We start from the raw sequence: 20,616 nt of genomic DNA on the forward strand, positions 1-20,616 counted from the left end.
AGTGATCCCAACTAAGCAAGCCAGAGGCGACAGCGGCAAGGAACCAAAACTCCATCGGTGACAGAATGGAGAAAAAAACCTTGGGAGAAATCAGGCTCAGATGGGGGGCCAGTTCTCCTCTGACCAGATGAAACCAGTAGTTCAATTCCAGGCTGCAGCAAAGTCAGATTGTTTGCGCGGCCCACTGTAAACAAATTAAGTGACCCCGCTATTGCTCAGTTAATAAATTAGTACTCAGAAGCTAGATTGTTAACTGTCTTTATTGAATGAACTGGCAATGAACAGAAAATAACTTTGGCTTAAAATATCTAAGATAAATAATTGGCAGTTTATTCTTAAACCAATCAGCGAGCTCGAATAGTGGAAGCATAGTTACAGTTTAATATTAATTTTTCTTATTTAATTATATATATGAAATTATGGTATTATGTTATGAAATAAATTTTAATAGTAATTGGCGGCCCACCTGCAATACCATCGCGACCCACTAGAGGGTCGCGGACCACAGGTTGAAAACCACTGCTGTAATGTTTTGCATTTGTGGTACAATGTAAATAAAAAAAATATATATTACAGATTTAATATTATTAGGTACCTATTAATAAATAAATTAATACATTAATACATAAAATGCTGAAATGGCACAATTTTACTATTTTCATTTTTTTTTATACTCAGGCATTTATGGTATAATGATTTTATGTCTATATTTGCTTAAATTATTTAACTAGTTCTAAAATGTTATATCTCCTTTTAATTTTTTTTTTCATTTTCATTTATCTCATATGCATCTTGTATATTAAATCATATATTAAATAAATTAAATCACACGTGCATTTAAATTAGTCTGTTATTTAACTCTCTTAAGGGTGTTAAAACGCCCTCTCGCGGTAAGCAAACTTGTCTAGACCAGAATTACAGGAAAGTGACACTGAAAACTGCCCAAGTAAATCGCTAAAATACAAAACAACGAATAAATAAATATATTGAAAAATGTATATAATTCAGTCTCAACTGTATATATAATTCAAATCTCATTGCCACACATTCCACAGTCGACTGTTGTATGAGGCAAGGCACGGTTTTGTCAGTGGGACGAGGCGGACTGTAAGGGCAAGGCTGCACTCTGAACAACTTGATCTCGTTACTTCGTTAGGGTTTCGGTTGAGGTAAGTTAACTCACCGTGGCGTTGGCATTAACTCACTCTCAGGCACACCTTCTTCTCTTTTTCTTATCTAAGAGGGCGTGTCCCAAACTAGTCTAGTAAGCGAGGAATCACCTGAGCTCATTACACCAGCAGCACACAGGTGTAAAAATGGGCAAAGCAGTTGGACGCTGGGACTTTGAATGGGTCTATAATGAACAGCCACACACATGGAGAAGAAAGGAAATATTAGGTGAGTTTACAAATTAAGTTACAGGAACACACATAACGTCAGCTGAATTTGCTAAAACATAGCCTACTGTAGACGTGATATGATTTCGATTAGCAGAATGACTTGAATTGAATTTAAATATCCATTTAACCATTTGGAAACGTGTTAGATTTCGTTATCTTTCTGTTTATCTTGTGTTGGTAAAGACAGGCTATAAGCTCAACTGTATGTTTTATGTTAAGTGGCTGTCAAGGCATAACTCTGATGATTGATTATACAGGAACTCGGAAAATTAACATGACATTTTAATCCTAGTGGATATCTTCCCGAAATAATTTCAGATGAAAAAAAAAGTTAATTCAGTATATATATACATTCTTGATATCCTACTAGTTCTCCGGAAGAGTGTGCGTGTGTACGCAAGTGCATATGTGTGAAGAGGGCGCGTGAGGAATGTTTCCTTTTTTTTTTTTTTTTTTTTTTTTTTACAAACTCTATCGTCGTGTGTTTCATATGCATACACTACATACTAACTACACTATTTTTTTTACTTGTAATTGAGATCAAGCTTACTTTGCCATGTGTTCAGTATGATATAGCCTAGTTAGAGAATAAGAACAGGTGTAGTAGACAGGGGAAACATAGATGTGTTTTACCTGCCTCACATCTATCAGACAATAGCTTCAGGGGATGATAATTTGTGTAAAGTGATTCCATGCATTATTTGCACAATAGCAGTGGGTATTGCATGGTAACAACATTCTAGTCTTATGACCATGGGCTAAATGTGAATATGTCACGACATGAGCTAAGTTCACCATAAAACACGTTTATGAGCAACTTTGAGATTTCACCACAAGTATCACAATATAGATGGCCAGTGTTTTTTTTCTTTCTTATTATCTTTCCTTCTGTGTGCAGAAGTATAAGGAATTAAAAGGCTGATGTTCCTTTGACAATACATTGAACTATAAGAACTGACCCTTTAGAGTAATTCTTCATAAATAGTCCTCGAAAAAAAACTTTTGGTACTGATATGATATTGTGAAAATGCATGGGTAGTTTTATACCTCAAGTTCTTTAAATATTAATAATGTATTCTGTTGTCTTCTAACTATACCAGAAAGGATGAGGATGCCATTTACAAACTCTGGTGTATATATAAAGTTGATAATGGATTATATAAAATATATTTTAAGCAACAAAACTGATATGAAATATTTTACAATTATTTATAATATTATATACAAAACATAATAAATATATTGATATAAAAATCTTTTTTTTTTTTTTTTTTTTTTTTACCAAAGCATCACCATGGTCACCTTGGGTTTTACTAGCATCTGACTGGAGTTTGTGGCTATTTTATTTACACACTTTATAGCATTTGGCTACTCATTACACCGGTGAACTTGTCCAATGTTCACAAAGATTGGTTGTCTGTTGTGTTATTTTAGGCTTAAATATGACTTATAGAAGCTGAAACATAACGACCTTGTTCAGAATAAACCTGTTTGTGTGTTTCCGTGACATAAAGCCATGACAGGTGTGATCTTGTTCAGAGTAGAGGAGACTCAAGGGGGAGGAAGAGGCACATTCAATAATCTCCACCTACTTGTGTACAAGAACATCACTGCGCGTGAAGCCTTATAGTGGTGCAAGCAGCCGCAGCTTTGCTTGTTTTTTGAAGGCTATTTGTTTGACCGATATGTAAAATGTAAAGGCCAAACAAATACACCGATAATCTGACATATGGAACTGATCCAGAAACATTTCCTTGTTCAGTGATGGCTGACGTGCCCAATTCACCTGCCTTACTGTGAATAGCCCTTGACGAAAAACTAAATATGATACACATGTAACCATACACTTAAGCATAAACTAGTAGAAAACCTGGCAATATAGATCATTTGCATACAGACATTATGCAAACTGCATGAAAAAGTGTAATGGCAGATTTGCGTGTATTGGTCACCTGTAATTGTAGAGGTGAAAAAGAGCTTTGGGGAACTTGTACAAAGGGATTCTGCAGCAGCGAATGATGTGTCAACAAAATATTAGCAGGGCAAACAAATCTGCTAATTAAAAAGGCACATCGCCAGGGGAGTGTTTCTCCCTTGTGGAGGAGAATCAGTGATTGGTTGACTACCTACGCAACACCGTGCCTTAACATGTTTAATATGTTACCACTAGCAACTACAATAAAGTGGTAATCTTTATTTTTATTTTAAATAAGTCTTAATTAAAAAAACAAAAATCAGCTTTAAAAGTGAGACCGGCATAACTACTGTGAGTGCTACTTAAGTGGGATTTGAAGGTCTTTAATTGAAGTAAGACTTTAATATTAGGTATTAATGCTTTAAGAAAGATGTATAACCTCGGTTACAAGAAACTAATTTCAAGTGCTCAAGCAGCAGTTTTGGTGTAATGGTTTGAAGGATTATTGCACTAATGCAGAAGGCACTATAAGTGTAGACATACTGTATATATATATATATATATATATATTTTTTTTCTTTTTTTTTTTTTTTTTCCTCATATCACTCTGCAGACTTTTCTGCTCATCGCATAATAAAAATATTTCATTCAAAGGTGTATTTTTTTTTTTCGTCTTCTCAAATTTCTAGGATAAAATGCATTTTTTTTTATGTGCAGTATCTGCAGATAAATATACATTTATATGTATATACATGCGTACACGTATGAATATCTGTTTGTGTATGTACCATCAAAAGTTTCACCAAGGCTTCATTTATTTGATCAAATACAGTAAAAACCGTTATATTGTTACAATTTAAAGTGACTTTTCTTATACTTTTTTTAACACTTATAATAATAATAATAATAATAATGATCATTATTTATAATTTGGCAGCAAATCAGCATATTATAATGATTTCTGAAAGATCACATGATACTGAAGACTGGAGTAATGGCTGCTGAAATTTCAGCTTTACATCGTAGGAATGAATATTAAAATAGAAAAGTAATTTGAAATTATAATAACATTTCACAATATTGTCGTATTTTTGATTATTTTTTTATGTTTTGGCAAAACATTTTAAAAAACATCCAAAACTTAAAGCCTGTATGTACATATGCAATTATTATTTAAACTATATCATCTCATGTTCTTAACATTGTTCTCTCTCTTCAGCAAAGTATCCTGAGATCAAGTCTTTGATGGGTCATGACCCCCAGCTGAAGTGGGTCGTGTCAGGGATGGTACTCACCCAGCTCCTGGCGTGCTACATGGTCCATGAGCTCTCCTGGAAGTGGGTGTTGTTTTGGGCGTATGCGTTCGGTGGCTGCATCAACCACTCTTTGACCCTAGCCATCCATGACATTTCACACAATGTGGCCTTCGGCACCAAAAGGGCACGCTGGAACCGCTGGTTCGCCATGTTTGCCAATCTGCCGATTGGCTTGCCTTATTCCGCATCATTCAAGAAGTACCACATCGACCACCATCGTTATCTCGGAGGAGATGGGTTGGACGTGGATATTCCTACTGACCTTGAGGGCTGGTTCTTCTGCACCCCAGCCAGAAAGGTGCTCTGGCTCTTTCTCCAGCCTTTGTTCTATGCGCTCCGTCCGTTGTTGGTGAACCCCAAGCCCGTGACCAAGTTGGAAATGCTCAATGCAGTCGTACAGTTTGTGGTAGACATTATCATCTACTATTTTTGGGGTCTCAAGCCCATAGTGTACCTCATCTCTGGCTCTATACTGTGTATGGGCTTGCATCCCATCTCTGGACACTTCATCGCTGAGCACTACATGTTTATGAAAGGTCATGAAACCTACTCTTATTACGGTCCTCTCAACTTGATAACCTTCAATGTGGGATACCATATGGAGCACCATGACTTCCCCAGCATTCCAGGCAGCAAATTACCTGAGGTACGAGATTGGCTGTGTTCCTTTGTTTTTAGAAATGCATGGCATTACAATTCCGGCTAATGCGATACGATTATAATTATGGCAGATGTTAAAATAATCAGTCACTTAAGTACATTTAGGCATCACAAGGTAGTATTAAAATGAATATTTAAGCATTCGTTAATATTAATTCAGCGTTTTAAAGATGTTAGATGACCGCAATGGTAATATAAATCTAAAATTAGAGGAAATGAGCATGTAAAAATTTAAATACCAAATACAATATGTCTGATCAATACAAAAAATATATTGTGAATAACGGCTAATAACTAATTTATTGTAAATCCCTATTGGACTTTTTCTTCTAATAAAAAGTAGCTTAAAGTTGGCAAACTATCAGATATCACTGGAGCTTGTCATTTTGTTCTTAAGATGAGTTCCAAGATGTTTGTTAGAGAAAATCTGAAATAGTTTTTCTTCTTAAGAATCTTCCTAAGTTTAAGATCTTTGTGAACCAGGTTTTTAGGGAAGTTTATTTTTCAGGCTAGAGCTCAAGTGCCATGGTAATGTAATGCTCTCTTTATTTTGACACTGCTACTGATTAAGACATTTAGTGCCGTGGAACTAACTAGAAAGACTTTTTCATGCTTCATCAGTGTTCATAAGACGATTTTACTGGATTTTATAGTTTATAGATGTCACACCATCAGTCTGAAAGAACCCCAATGCATGTCTGTTAGCTGATTACTTATGCAGTGCATTGTATTTGTTAATATTTAAACCCAAGTATGACGACTGACAGTAAACGGACCATCACCCCACCCATGTTAAACACGTTAGCTGCATTGTACTTTGTTCTTGTTCTTTGGTACACATACTGCATTTCAAGGTGTATGCAAACCGCAATCTCATTAACATTTGATCCTTGATGGACCTTTCCCATATTTCAGGTCAAGAGGATTGCAGCGGAGTACTATGACTCGCTCCCTCAACACACTTCCTGGATGCGAGTGCTCTGGGACTTTGTGTTCGATGACACCATCGGCCCCTACGCCAGAATCAAGAGACGATACGAACTTGGCAAAAATGAATGAATTAGGTGTTAGACTACTGATCTAAACAACAAATACTACAAGGTATTTACACAAATCTGTGAGGCACTCGAAGGCTGTTAGTTAAAAGGGAACCAACCCTTTCACACATGAACCTGCATACCTTTTTCATTCTGTCACAGCATTTCATCTTATAGATCGATCTGTACAATGTACATTCCCTGTGCCTGGGACCATGTTACGTGATTTGTGAGGAATTGTTTGGGTGTATCAAAGCCCAGCTAATTCTCTAAATCTTTCCATACACTCATTCCAAACTAAAACATCTGATGTTGTTTTTATGGTATCCATGTTCATCATCAATGCAGTTATTTGTTTATTATCGCCACTTTCTCAACTAAATCCAACTGCTGAGATGCCAGTTAAGATGTACCTGAGGAAAGAAGTGCTGAGATGGGATGTTTAAGTGAACTTAAAATGCCTTTTTATCAGCGAGGCCCTTTTGAAAACTGAATATTTAATTTTGTGCGCCATTAGTGTAACTTTAAGTCTTTAGATATTTTGACATTGTCATTTGCACTGTGACCAGTTTAACTCTGAATTGTGATGATAAACAAAGTTTCAATAAACTTCCTAGTCTTACATGATGAATCTGAATAATGGCAGAGAGGTTTCTTGAGGGATTGTTTGTGGAGTTCCATTAAGGAAGCATGAGACGAGACCGTTTAAAAGGGGGAAAAGCTTTTAAAGTTCTTTTAATTCCATCAATCTCACACTCTCAACATGTTTAATTTAACTGTAATTCTGCGAAATCTCAACATTAAAATCAGGATCAACCTAATTAAACCAGAATACATTGTATGTTCAATCAATTCACCCAATACGTTAAGCCACTTTCAAGAATTCATCTCCCGTTGTGTGTGTGTAAATATATACGTATATATTTCCATGTCCATCTCTTGAGCCTATTAAAAGAGCGTCTACATCTACCCTCATACCTCCAAATCAATTTAAAACCAAGTTCTACTGAACTTCTGCATTGGCCAAAAAACAAAAACAAAAGAAAAAGTCTCAAACCGTTTCAACTGTAGTAGTTTGCTGACAGTTAGCACAAATATGTAAAGTTTTTACTTATTAAAACCAAAGAATAAGAGCAGTAATATAAAATATAAAAGGCTGACAATAACTGTCGTGCAACTTTGTATCTCTCTCATTTAATATAATACAATTCTTAACAATAACAATGACCAATGAAACAATATAAACTTAGAAAACAAAAATATCTTCATTAATTTCCAACTTGGTGACTTTAAGACTTAAAAGAGCGAGAGCAGCAAGCTGCACAGTGGACTGTCTCAACGTTCATACTGGAGGAAATAGAAAATTCAGTGTGAAGGTCTACGTTTCCACCTGCTCGTTCATTCACTCATCCATACACACAATCATTAATTCACTCCAATTCCTTCTGTTCTTCAGCTTTTCCTTGTCCTTCTCATTGAAGCCGTGTATCTGCACAACATTTCTGCAACTGAATTATCCATACTGTTGCAGACATGCTGCGAGAACGTTCTCATGTACTTTCCGAACCTTAGGTCGTCGTCGTTGAACTTTCTTAAGACTATGTGGAGCCGATTCTCAGCAGTTCCTTTCTAATGGCTAAACAAAAAAAGAAGAAAAAGTTAATATTCTCAAGAACTGAGAAGATGCATATTTCTGTTAACTCCTAAAACTTACCATCGATGATTTCTTCTTTAACTTTCTGCAATTCCCGAACAACCTCCTCCAAGATCTCCTTTTGATGGCAACAGATTTGATCATCGTTAGCAGGCCAGTCTATCCTTATTTTTTGCACAAAACACAGCACAGTAATATGCTTTTGAAAGATATTCTGAACTAACCTGTTTCATTCGGTCAAAGTCGAATGACTCGGCATCACTGGTGCTTCCAATTGGTTTTGCCCTGTACAATGTTCATCATAAATATTTTAAAAGCAATTTGAACAATCAAAAATTTACCTGCAAGTCATGTTTGTGGTAAAAAAAAAACTGTAGATATATTACATATTTATATTGCCTTCTGATGCAATCTCAGTTTTTAAAACCGGTTCATTTTCAGAGTTCAGAGAGGCCTTTTTCTGTGTGTTTACACAACCATTCAATGAAAGCTTACACAAAACCTAAATTTTCTAGATGTCAGAAAGCGAGCAGAACCGGCTTTGTTTGCATTTAGGTCATTGCAGGCTCATGTTGCCCAGGGCTTTACTTCCTAAACACGACCATTTGTATTGGCAACCGAGCAGCAGGCATTTACTCGCATATGCAAACTCTAAGCTAAAAAAAAAAACCATTCATTGCTCTATTACAATCCATCAAGGAACACCTCAACTAATGCAAATTTTAAAGGAACCAAATGTTTTATAGTGCCCCTATTATGGATTTTTTAAAATTACCTTTCATTCAGTGTGTAACACAGCTCTAAGTGAATGAAAACAGCCTTCAAAGTTTTAAATCTGAAAGTGCACCATGTAAAAAGTTACTGTCTCTCAAAAAAAAAAAAAAGAGTCGAGACGGAATCATTTAAAAGAGTCGTTTTTAAAACGACCCCAGGCCCTGTGCACACCACTGCATGAAACAGATAGGAATTAAATGTTTACTGCACATTAAACCTGTTAAATGTACCTTGACAGAGTTGAAGACTTATCTGCAGAGTTGGCTCGTTCCCATGGCTTCTTCACAGGATCTGAGAAGAATATTTAAATACATAATTAATATAAATTAATTTAATTAAAGGTTAACTTTCTGAATATCCTGAAAAAATGTTATCATGGTTTCCACAAAAATATTAAGCCAAATGTATATGAAAAGTAATAATACGAAACGATTCTTGGGCATCAAATCAGCATATTAGAATTTGTAAAGGATTATATGACACTGAATACAATTCAATTATAAACATAAAGAAATTTAAAAAAAAAAAAAAAAATTGCAGTCAAAAGATTAATCGCAATTAATTGCATCCAAAATAAGTTTTTGTTTAAATAATATATGTGTGTATATTATGTAGTGTGTATTTATGTATATATTACACACATGCATGTATATTTAACAATGTTTTGTTTAAAATTAAATAAAATTGTATGCATTTAGCAGTTGCTTTTATCCAAAGGGACTTACAGTGCATTTAGGATTTACATTTTTACCTATCAAGTTTATAAATTAATTATAATTAATATATAAATTATATATATATAATATAAATTATGAACATAAATATTTACATGGAAATATTTTCAAAATGTATATTGTGTGTTTGTAATTATATAAACATTACAAATACACACACAAATATTACGTAAACAGTTTTATTTTGGATGAGATTTAATCTTTTTGACAGCCCTAAATTTACATTATTTCACACTAATAGTTTTTACTGTATATTTGTTAAAACTTAAAACTTTTACAACTTACTAAACTTACTAAACTTAGATTTTTTTTGTTGTAGTGTGTGTGTGTGTGTGTGTGTATACAGAATACATTGCTAAATAATAAAAAAAAAGGTTTGTAATAATTTAACAGAAAACACCACCTGAATTTTGTCCACGAGAGGATGATGAAGGGGATCCATTAGACTCCTCCTGCAAGAAAGAGATGTCAGGCTGACTGAATGTGATATACAATGAATAGAACTGAAGCGAAATATACAATCTCTGTGTGTTTTGACAAAATAGTGTACAAAAGTCATACATTTTGACCGTCTTCTGGTTTCTCTGAGGCCTTCCTCCTGCAGAATGATCATATTTAAAAATCAAAGTTTGTATAACCAAAAGTCATGGATCATTAGTTGGATATGTTCTGACCTTCGTGCTAAAAGGGCATTCATCTCCTGCATGAGACCCTCTCCACCACCTCCACTGCCTCCACTGGAGCGATTGGCATCATTCTTGCTACTGCTTTCCTCTGGCTAAAAAAGATACAACATGGAATAATCAGCCATAATCATACTATTATTGAACTTATTGCATAAAAAAATAGAACTATATGAAACATATTGAGGTTTGAGAAAGACAAATGCCACTGACCCGCTGCACTTTTCGCAGCTTGGCACCAGCTATAGCTGCAGCCAGACCTGACGAAGCAGGACCTCCACCAGCCGGCAGTGGAGGCGGGGTAGGAGGGGGTCCTGTGGCTGGTGGTGGCGGCCCGGGTGGGGGAGGCCCAGGAGGGGGCGGAGGGGCCGGTGGACCAGCCATGGATGCTGAGGTAGGAGGGTGAACAGGAGGGGTGGATGAGAGCATGGAGGGATGACCCGGTGGAACGGGAGGACCTGCTGCAAGAAAGGAAAGAATCAGCGTTTGCTTACAAATGCAATGAAATATCACAATTGTGTTGACATAAGGGTGGAATTGTGCATCATTACCTAAACTCTAGAAAGAAGAATTACAAACAGAGAAAATTAACCTACAAATAGGCTCAGAAGTAAGGTTTTTTTTTTCTGCTGGCTCGGTGGGGCTGGTATTTTTGAATGTATTATTCACATTAGTACTTCCAAAAGAATGATACATTTTTATTTTTTGTAATTTTTCGTTTTGTTTTAGTTTTTTCAATGTGTTTTGTTTTATCAATATAGTGTTTAATATACACTACCATTCAAAAGTGAGGGCTCAATGACACTTTTATTCAGCATGGTCGCATTCAATTGAGAAGTCACCGTAAAAACATTGTTAATACTTTAAAAGACTTATACTGCAAATACATTCGGAACTTTTTATTTAGGTCATAGAATCCTGGGGGGAAAAGCATTATGGTTTCCACAAAAATGTTATGCAGCACAACTGTTTTTGATTAAATAAATGCAGCCTTTGGGGAGCATAAGAGATTGTAATGACTGAGAAGACTTAATAAAAATCTTACCAACCCCAAACATTTGCACAGTATTTATTTCTACCTGAAAAGAATTTCATAAATTCACAAACACACTGTTGGTTTGTAGTTTTCAGCACATTCTTATCGATGCCTCCTGGGTGTGTTTGCAAATTTGACAAAACCTCATCCATGTCAGCCAGCTAGATAATATTATCTTGGAGACAAATCAGGAGAGTTTGCATAATAATACATCACAGAAAACCAAACATTTAAATTTGCAAAGTAGATGTACGAGATCAATGAATGTTAAATGGTCAAGTGGCCCAAAACTCTCTCACACTGGTCCTGGATCAGCAGGCCATTATTAGAGTTGAGCCCTGCTTAAACTTGCATCTACATAATTATGTGAGACAGAGCAAAGCATTTTAACTTGGAAAATATGATCTGCAAAAGCAAAAAGGGAACATTAAGTGGTTAGTTTAATGTATGACACACCATTTAAACAGTATGAACAAATCACCTTTGAGCAAACACACACGAACATCACTGCAATATATGAATGTTTACTTTATAATCTTAAATCATCTTTCCTCAGAACGAAGAAGGTGAGACAGCTGCCGTTTGTTCAGATGAGCTGCTGTGATTTTGTCATATAACACAGACAAAAGTCAACAGCCTCATTGACAATCATGGCAGGCCAGTATTTGCATTTGGGTTCAGTACAAAGAGCGTACTGTTCTCTTTAGACTGCTTTTGAGATCAACATGTCATCAGCCCAGTGCCACTGGACAGGTGCGTGAAGTCTTTTGGTGGGGGCAATAAACTACAGAGGGGGCAGCTGATGGGGGTCTGAAATACTTACTGCTGGATGCTGTGGCGTTCTGATAAACAGGTGAGGGAGACGTCTTGGGCGTTGCCCCCTCGCACAGAGTAGAGTGAGAGGTGGGTGTGGTGTTGAATTGGGCTGTGGCCTGGTATAGCTGCTGCTGGTGGAGGGCGGGGCCTTGGGTGGGCTGGCCAATGAGAAGGGGCAGGGGGCAAGATGATTCTTGTATGGGATAATGTGGGTGCGACGGAGCTCCAGAGGTGACCTGCATAGGAGGGTTTTGGTACTGGCAGTACTCCTCTGCCGGGCCACTGAACAACTGCTGGTGGTGTGTTAGAGGCTCAAAGTGGGACATGTTAGCAGGAGCTTTGGGACCACAGTTTGGGCCGTTGTTTAGGGGTGGCAAGGGGAGGGCGACAGGCAGGGCAGGTTGTTTGACTGGCACCGCCATTATGACGGGTGGCGATGCTGTGGGTAATGGAGCGTACATGTGGGTGGAGGACCATGTGGCATGTCCGGGGTCCTGATGGGCCGTTGGAGGGGAAAGGGGGATTTGCTTGACATTGCGAGGTGGAGGGGTGACACCCGGCTGCACGGGGGAGAAAGCAGAAGCCAGAGAGGTGGAAAGCTGGGAAAGCTGCTGTGCCTTTTTTTGAGGGGAGTCCACAGTGCGGTAGCCACTCTCTCGTTCCTGGGAGGAAGAGGAGGAGATGTGGGAGGAGGGTTGCGTGGGGTTAAAGTGAGCATAGGAAGGGGGAAGAGTGTTAGCCCGATACTGTCTGAGGTCATGCAGAGTGGTTTCGGACTGAGAGGCAGACGCTGCTACTTTAAACTGAAGGGTGGAGACTGAGAAACAGAGAAAAGACAACACAAATGACAAAACGAAAAGAGAGAAACGTGACAGTGATGAAAATCAAGCATCAACGTGTACAAAGGAACTTAAAAAGATGAAATGTGGGCAAAATAGCATGTCATATGCCTTGCAAACAGATGAATCTCACAAAAACATCTAGATCAGACAGATGTCAGATAAAAATGAAATTAAGAAATGGAGAAATTACAATTGAAATTAAGCATATTTTATGACCAAGATTTTGCTTCATTGTAACACTATGTTAATGACAATTAAACAACGCCCTCCCAAATTCTCATTACAGTAATGAATCTGGATCTTTCACTTTTGACATGTTTTAAAATAATTCTACTTATTCTCAAAGGGGATTCTCACTAGATTCACATTACCCTGATTAAAAAACTCACTAAATGTGATAACATAATAAAAATATCCTGAAATCATTTATTGAATGTAAATTAACAGAACAAATACATGATATGTATTTATAAATATATAAATATACAAAACGTAATAAATACAATTTAATTTGATATTACTTGTCAGTTTAAATAATTAAACTATAAATTATTATTATTAAGATTATTTTTATTCTTGTTATGTTGGATTACTGAATCTTTATAACAGTAATGACAATAGAAAATCAAAGAAATAATGCACAAAGAAAAAAAATCTTAATAGTCCTTAAAACATGCTTATTTATTTATTTTTAATGAATAAGCAAAACTTGACATGTTTCATGAGATTCACCAAAACAGAACTTAGAAATGCTGTTTATGGCGACTGTCTTCTCTGAACTGATGCTGAAGCAGGAGTGGAAACAGAAAGAGAGCGTGTGTTTGTGTGTGTGTGCATATGAATGAGAGAGGATGGGCAGCTTGTGCTGTTTGGACTAGGGACCTGTTCTGTGACCAGGGAATTCATATTCCTTAGCTAACAGATTTCCAAGCAGACAATGAAGTCTGCAGGGCTACTCTGTGGGTGGTTTAATGAGTGTGTGTGTTTGTGTATCTTTTAATTGCACAGTGTGCAGTCTCATATCATATTCCACAGAGGTGTGGGGTCTTTAGTCTACCTGCAGAGCCCGATGTTCGTCGTTCCCTTTCCATCTGCATCTGATGCTGGTCCATCATTTGCCTAGAAACAAATGTCAACTCACTTAAAAATTATGTTGGGCAAAGTGAAATCTAAATACTCTCAATGGACACAAAGACAATCTCACTGGAGCGTAGTGTATTCACACATTGATCTTTTCAGCTCCGTGGGTTTTAAAAATGCTAGGCTGCACAGTGAGAGTCTGTCCACTAGAGGGCAGAACACAATCTAAACTTGTATTTTGACAGCAGTTCAGAAACGTTCTCAATCTTCATAACAAGAAACAGAAAACAGAAGTGAGTTCAAATTCGATGATTCGATTAATAATTTCTGCAACAGTGATACAATAAACACTACACTTTCTGACCTGTAATGTTAAAAATTAAGTGATTAATTTCAGCGTCTTTAGCAGTATCAAATGAAATTTGTTTTTTTGAATTGGTTTCCCAAACACCATCTACTATTGGTTGGACAAGCAGATAGTCCCGCCCCAAACTCATGCCATTGGTTGAGTCACGGTTGCAGCTGGAATGCTTAAACAGGACCATTTTGAAGATATAACCATGAAAAAGTGTTTAGACTTTTCAGGGGAATAAAAAAAAAAAACATTAACGTTAGACACGTCACTTAATAAAGAGAGCATACTGTAATTCAGGCCAGTGTCCAATGTTTAAAAGCTTGATTAACATTTGACAGTTGTCTCAGAGTAGTAAGTGTCATTATAGACGGTCCGCACCTCCTCGGAGCCTCGGCATCATCTGTCACCGGTCCATTCTGACGATGTGCTCCTGGACCTGAAGAACAAGAACATAATTGCACCTCATAATTTAAATATTTTATTTAATTGTCTCTCAGGAACTGTGAAACGTGTCGGATTGCGTTAATATATTCTGACACCTTATGGCAGACTTGAGTACATCACTTCTCAACTGGTTTTGTTTCAGGACCCAGATTTGACAAAGGGCAGCTGGTTTGTGTCAAGTGACGTCTTATACTCTTCACTGTATAGTATAATTTAGAAAACAAAACACGACATTGGTCAGTACAAATGCTTCATGCTTTCTTTTACCTCACAAACATTCACTTGTGATTTTCACAAATCAGGCCAAGACACAAAAAAAACCCTGTCCTAATCTGAGCACTAATTGAGAAATGAATGAGTTGGATTGGACATAGTATGGCCTTTGAAAAATATATATATATATATATATATATATACAAGACATCTAAGTCCCAAATGATCAATGATCTATTATAGTCCAATAAATCCAGCAGGAGAACAAACATATTTGGCCATGTCACAATCACCCTCATACCTGACACTTCATTGTTATTCGTAAGAAACCATAATTCTTCTGTTGAATTTGTTATAGGGTGTGAAGGAGCTCTGCTAATAATGGTAAACACGGCTCTCGGGTTACTGAGATGAGGACTATTTACGTCATATGACATTCAGGGACTCAGTATGGGGCATGAAAGCTCAAGGGAGGAAGGAAGCCCCCTCTGTTCAGAGAAAGACCCTTAGTCTGGCCATATCTAATGTGGCTGATAATCTTTGGTTGCTAGGCACCATCAAACATAATTAAGTTCAGAACGTCAAAATCTATCTACTGAAAAATAATGAGCTGTTCACACAGCTAGACAAGGCAAACTATTTCATTTTAATATTGTTTCCAGCTGATGAATGATACAAATATTCACAGCGAATCAGAATAAACATTTAAAAAGTTTGAGCATTTAAATCTGCATTTAAATGGCAACACACTTCAAATAAACAAAACATTAACATGCACTGGTGTGGGTGATAATATTAATATGATAGTTTTTATCTTGTGTGAATAGACCTTAAAGCCACTTTTTATAATCATATCTATTCAGTGACGACTTCTGACATAATAATGTTATGTATTAACAGCATCTTCTTAATAACACTTTTCATTTTCACAGATTGAATCCACAATGATATCGCAACTTAAAAAAAAAAAAAAGCTTTCTGTACAGATCTTAAAATCTCAACATATATTTCTAATTATTTTGCTAACCATTTTAGCATTAAAAATGCCATCTCGACGTTACTGCAACACCAAAAAAAAACAACAACAAACATTATTTCATCTTTGAAGGTCTATCATCTGCTAACTGAGACAAAACAAACAATAATAAGCAGTAAAAAGCATAAGCCGATGTCCTGAAATAACACAAAACACACTGATCATAATGACAGATTATGTTTTTTATACTAGACCTAATGCGACTTGAAAGAAGCAAGACATCTAAACAGAAAACCTCAGGCAGCAACAGCACAAACTACTTCACAGTGCAAGGAACTCGTATTATATAAAAGATACTAAATAAAGTTCTGCTTTATTAATAAGTCAGGGAGTAACGTACGTGGTTTCTTTGAACAGTTATTGCAGATTTAGAAAATAAGCTTGATAAATGACCCAGCTCAGAGACCTCTGCATTAGCAGTAGTCAGCTAGCTCAGTCTGTATCTAAACCAGCGGCAGATGAAGCAGATGACAGGTGGGATTCTGCATCCACATTTCATGATTAAACGATCTGTGTCCTCAAGGTGATTATGGGAGCTGAAATCACACTGAATTTAATGCTAGTATACAGCGTCACATCCTAAAATGCTGTTAATGACTTCCAAATAAATTGAGCATAAACCTTATCTCAAGATCCACATTTTAATGAAAGTACAAAAATATTCCTGTCATAGCTCACTAGGCCTACTTACGAAAAGGAATAGCTGTATTAAAGTATGTGCTCACGCTGTTTCAACATCTAAGTGGGAAAACAGACTGCCTCAAAAAATCGGAGTAATTGCAGCAGGACTGAATTTCAAGTCCCTCGAGCAACAGGAAGGAGAATATGTTCATACGTCAGCTGAAAGCAGCATTTCACACGGTGTCCCAAACATGCAATCCACCTGAGGTCCTGTCTGAAGCAGATGGTTCCAAGTCATCTGTCCCTATTATAATAAACACCACACGACTACTAAAACTCTTGAAACATCTAAAAGAACTTGATATACGTATGAGTCAAGGAAAAAGGGGGAAAACTCCAAACGCAAATTCAAAAGAACTCACCATAATTTAAGAAATGTCAATTTGCAGACCATAAACCATTAATCCAAACCCTGCTGAGCATTCTGGGTAATGCATAAAAACTATTTGCTCCACTGGTGAAGCGAGACAATGCGGCAAGTATCTTTCCACTTGGAGTTTAGGAGTTTAGACTGAGACTTGCATGAAAATCTCTTCCTATGGAGACTTTACTAAGCAAATATAATTCTGTGTGCTCTGGATATCAATTAGGCTGTGCACTTTGTAACCAGACAGCATAAAAAGCAATGCTATTACTCCAGATCACGTGTCCATTTCTAGTGCAGGTCGTGGAGGTGTAATACTCTGTGTGATTTATTTCATAAACTTGATTAAATCCTTTGCAATAGCAACATTCTGATAAATGGCTACAGTTGGAGTGTATTAAAATGGTTGGTGCGACGGACGCTGAATAAAGTTAATGGATTCCTGGATTTAAGTGCTTCTCAAGAGTCAAATCTGGAGCTCTGGATGTTATTTTGATTTATGGTTAAATGCCTAAAAAGCCTTGGAGGGGCATCGCTAACCAAATATTAAGGTTTATTTGCAAAAATCTTCGGGTGAGCTTTTGAAGTAATGTGTAGTCAATATTTACAGTATTTTATGATGCACATACCCTATCATTTGGTGGTTGCGTGCAGCAGCAGAGTCCCTTTGTACCAAACACTCATACCCTGGTGATCACTGAGCTGAAATGATGATGTCTACTGAGATAAGAAGAAGTGGGAACACAGATACAATCTGATTGGACGATGATTTGTTTGATAAACCCTGCCATTTTCTTTTATAACGCACCACTTGCATTATATACATCTGTAGTGTATATTACAGTTAGAAAATGTTAACTTAAAAAACAAACAAACATAAATTTAATAAAAAAAAAAATAAGCATTAGATCAAATATGCTGAATGAAAGGTTTTTTTTTTTCATAATGCCTAAATCTCTTAAATTGAACAAAATTTATTTGATTTTGATGTGGTTTTAATATTTTATTTTTTTTTACAATGTTTTAGCAAGAGCTTGACAATATATTAAATGAAGCAAAATGAATGCCAGCTGTCAAAATGATTACTATTAATAATAAAAACAACTAATATATCTTAGTTGTAACAACAACAACAACAATTACAATAACAAAAATAATATTTTACACTATTAATATTATTGTTTTTTTTGTTTATTATTATGATTTTTGTGTTATTTTTATAGTTTATTATGTCTTTTGATTCAATAATTTCAATACATTATGCAAATAAAAATGTATTTTATAAAAATAATATTTTCTCCAATAAATGTTCACTTTGTTTCCATTTCTTTTCTTTTAATCTTTTTTCTTTTTTTGCGATAATAATACCCTTCACCAACACAAAAGGAAACACATAATTAGGTGATTTTACATTTTCAAATTCATGGTATTTACTTCACTTTGATGTAGTTGAACGTCAAACTGTAAATTTTGGTTTATATGCGTTTCCAGTAGCGTGTCAAAATTTAATGAGACTTTACTGTTTTTTTTATTTAAATCATGACTAAAAATAAAAATGACCAGTCCTACCCTTATTATGCTATGTTTCACTTAAAATCTAAATCCATACAGCCATATCAGTGAAGCACTAATGATAACTGTTCAGAATTAGTCACGACAAACACACTAGTCCTCCCAAACCCACACACACTTCTTCACGAGCTTCTGACAGGCATCGTGCCAAAAACCACTGAGCAACTTCTACAACCACATCCTCCATCAAAGACACCACAATGACCCATCCAAGGCATCACATCACATTATTAACACATGCGACTGAATCCCCCAGCCCTTAACACTACTTACTGCTGAGTCTTATTACTGTGGAGCTGATCCGGCGGACTGGCCCCGGGGAAAACTCCGGTCCAAGCATGGGCCCTCTCAGGTGCCTCTAGTGATATTTATAATGGTGCAGTTTGAGCTCCACTACCAGGTGGGAACCGGTAATAACAGGCAGGACTCCGTACAGGTGAGTTCAGGCAGGTGCACAGCAGCTTCTCTCTTCTCTGCATGCTGAGGTGCGAGCAGCACTTCTAACAACCTTTCTAATCTGCCCACCCCAAACAACAAGAAACATGCAACACCCATGGCCTGAGACTGTTTGGCTCCATGGATATTTTAACCAGGGCTGAGCACCAATGGCAGAAGACCCCCCTCCCCTCCTACGTCTTATAAGTAGCAGCAGCCTGAAACCAGAGAGGCCCATGTGCTGTTCTTAAATAAGAGATACACTACACTTAACCATCCCACGTATAAGACCCAAACAACAATATCTTCAAGTGTACATTTAGAGTACATTCCTCACTACTAGTTGACATTCCTTACGGTTTTGCTGTAGCACTTTTACAGCTAGATTATTGTATTTTTGTAACAATACTGCAAGGACCATAATGTAGCTGCATCTGCATTACACTCATCTCTTTTAAATGTAAAAAGAGAAAAACATTGCATACAGTTGCTTATAAAATTATATTTTTTCATGATGTGATATGCAATATGAGTGTGTTTCAGCACAGTGGTAATTAAAGATAGATAAACCAGGAGACCAGAAAAAAAAATTAAATAATAATAATAATAATAAATTAAGAAGAAATGTATGAATATTGTTTAAAAATTGATAAAACCTACACCACCATTCAAAAGTTTGGTTCGCTAGGATTTTTGTTCATGTTTTAAGATATCTCTTATGCTCACCAAGGCTGCATTTATTTGATCAAAATTGTTAAATATTATTATAATTTCAAATAACTTTGTATTTTAACATATTTTACAATTTCTGTGATGGAAAAGCTGAATTTTCAACAACCATTACTCCAGGCTTCAGTGTCACATGATCCTTCAGAAATCATTTAAATATACTGATTTGTGTCAAAAAATAGTGCTTATTATTATTATTGTTGAAAACAGTTGTGCTGCTTAATATCTTAGTGAAAATCTTCATCTTCAAAATCATTTTCTGCCAGGATTCTTTGATTCTGTCTTTCAAAAGAAAAGCATTCATTTGATAGATAATTGAATTAGTGTAAACTTTCAATCAATTCACAGGTTGATAAATCTGAAGCATAACTTCTCATATCAAACTTAATTTCTAAAAATTATAATAAATGACAGAATTAATCCAGGAAACACCTAACCAAACACCATATAGTGTGACACAGAGGTAAAAAAAAAATCACCTGCATCCTGAGAGCTCAGGACATTGAGCGCAAACAGCATGGCGGTGGAGAAGGTGGTGGCCTCCTCTTTGCTGGCAAAGTTCAGCCCGTAAACTTGTCGCGCATCACGCCATTGGTGGAAAGTTGGCGTGGCCTGGTTATATTTCAGACCTTTTACAATGGAGTAGTTTATAACGACCTGCAAGCGTAATGACAGGTGGTTATGCATTTCCCTGTAATCAAACTTTTTCAATTATCAAGGGGAAACCCTCTCAAGTCAGTTATGGTATTTTTGAAAACCACAAAACAGAAACATTTCAGATTATAAATATCCGCGTAGATGTATGTAAATAGAACTGAATGTTTATTGGATAGGACTGTG

At 36.3% G+C, this 20,616-nt stretch overlaps 2 protein-coding genes across 10 annotated transcripts in view; one reads left to right on the forward strand and one right to left on the reverse strand.

Annotated features, from left to right (window-relative positions):
• Positions 1-1,245: 1,245 nt before the first annotated feature.
• LOC113117474 (sphingolipid delta(4)-desaturase/C4-monooxygenase DES2-like) lies at positions 1,246-6,965 on the forward strand. The gene is made up of 3 exons (XM_026286179.1): positions 1,246-1,398; positions 4,535-5,277; positions 6,207-6,965. Exons 1-3 carry the CDS (start codon positions 1,317-1,319, stop codon positions 6,348-6,350), a joined length of 969 nt encoding a protein of 322 aa, XP_026141964.1. The 5' UTR covers positions 1,246-1,316; the 3' UTR covers positions 6,351-6,965.
• An 81-nt stretch (positions 6,966-7,046) lies between these two features.
• LOC113117473 (ena/VASP-like protein) overlaps positions 7,047-20,616 on the reverse strand; it is a 29,875-nt gene continuing 16,305 nt past the window's right edge. For 3 of the 9 annotated variants that reach the window (XM_026286173.1, XM_026286172.1, XM_026286170.1), the window contains exons 3-14: positions 20,256-20,433; positions 14,681-14,738; positions 13,925-13,986; positions 12,033-12,842; positions 10,387-10,634; positions 10,165-10,268; positions 10,052-10,088; positions 9,894-9,942; positions 8,987-9,047; positions 8,207-8,267; positions 8,043-8,100; positions 7,047-7,964 (exon numbers count right to left, since the gene is read on the reverse strand). In XM_026286173.1, coding sequence (XP_026141958.1) covers positions 7,927-7,964; positions 8,043-8,100; positions 8,207-8,267; positions 8,987-9,047; positions 9,894-9,942; positions 10,052-10,088; positions 10,165-10,268; positions 10,387-10,634; positions 12,033-12,842; positions 13,925-13,986; positions 14,681-14,738; positions 20,256-20,433 — 1,764 coding nt within the window. In that variant the 3' untranslated portion in view covers positions 7,047-7,926. Of the gene's footprint in view, positions 7,965-8,042; positions 8,101-8,206; positions 8,268-8,986; positions 9,048-9,893; positions 9,943-10,051; positions 10,089-10,164; positions 10,269-10,386; positions 10,635-12,032; positions 12,843-13,924; positions 13,987-14,680; positions 14,739-18,885; positions 19,441-20,255; positions 20,434-20,616 lie in introns of those variants that run through there. The other 6 variants (XM_026286171.1, XM_026286174.1, XM_026286176.1 and 3 more) reach the window with 6 other exon arrangements.

The sequence above is a fragment of the Carassius auratus genome, chromosome 17 (assembly GCF_003368295.1).
Source record: "Carassius auratus strain Wakin chromosome 17, ASM336829v1, whole genome shotgun sequence".
NCBI lineage: Eukaryota > Metazoa > Chordata > Actinopteri > Cypriniformes > Cyprinidae > Carassius > Carassius auratus.

Coding starts and splice junctions, on each gene's coding strand:
- LOC113117474 (XM_026286179.1), top strand. CDS start 1,317: ATGGGCAAAGCAGTTGGACGCTGGGACTTTGAATGGGTCTATAATGAA. Junction 1,399..4,534: donor GAGAAGAAAGGAAATATTAG/GTGAGTTTACAA, acceptor CTCTCTCTTCAG/CAAAGTATCCTGAGATCAAG. Junction 5,278..6,206: donor CAGGCAGCAAATTACCTGAG/GTACGAGATTGG, acceptor CCCATATTTCAG/GTCAAGAGGATTGCAGCGGA.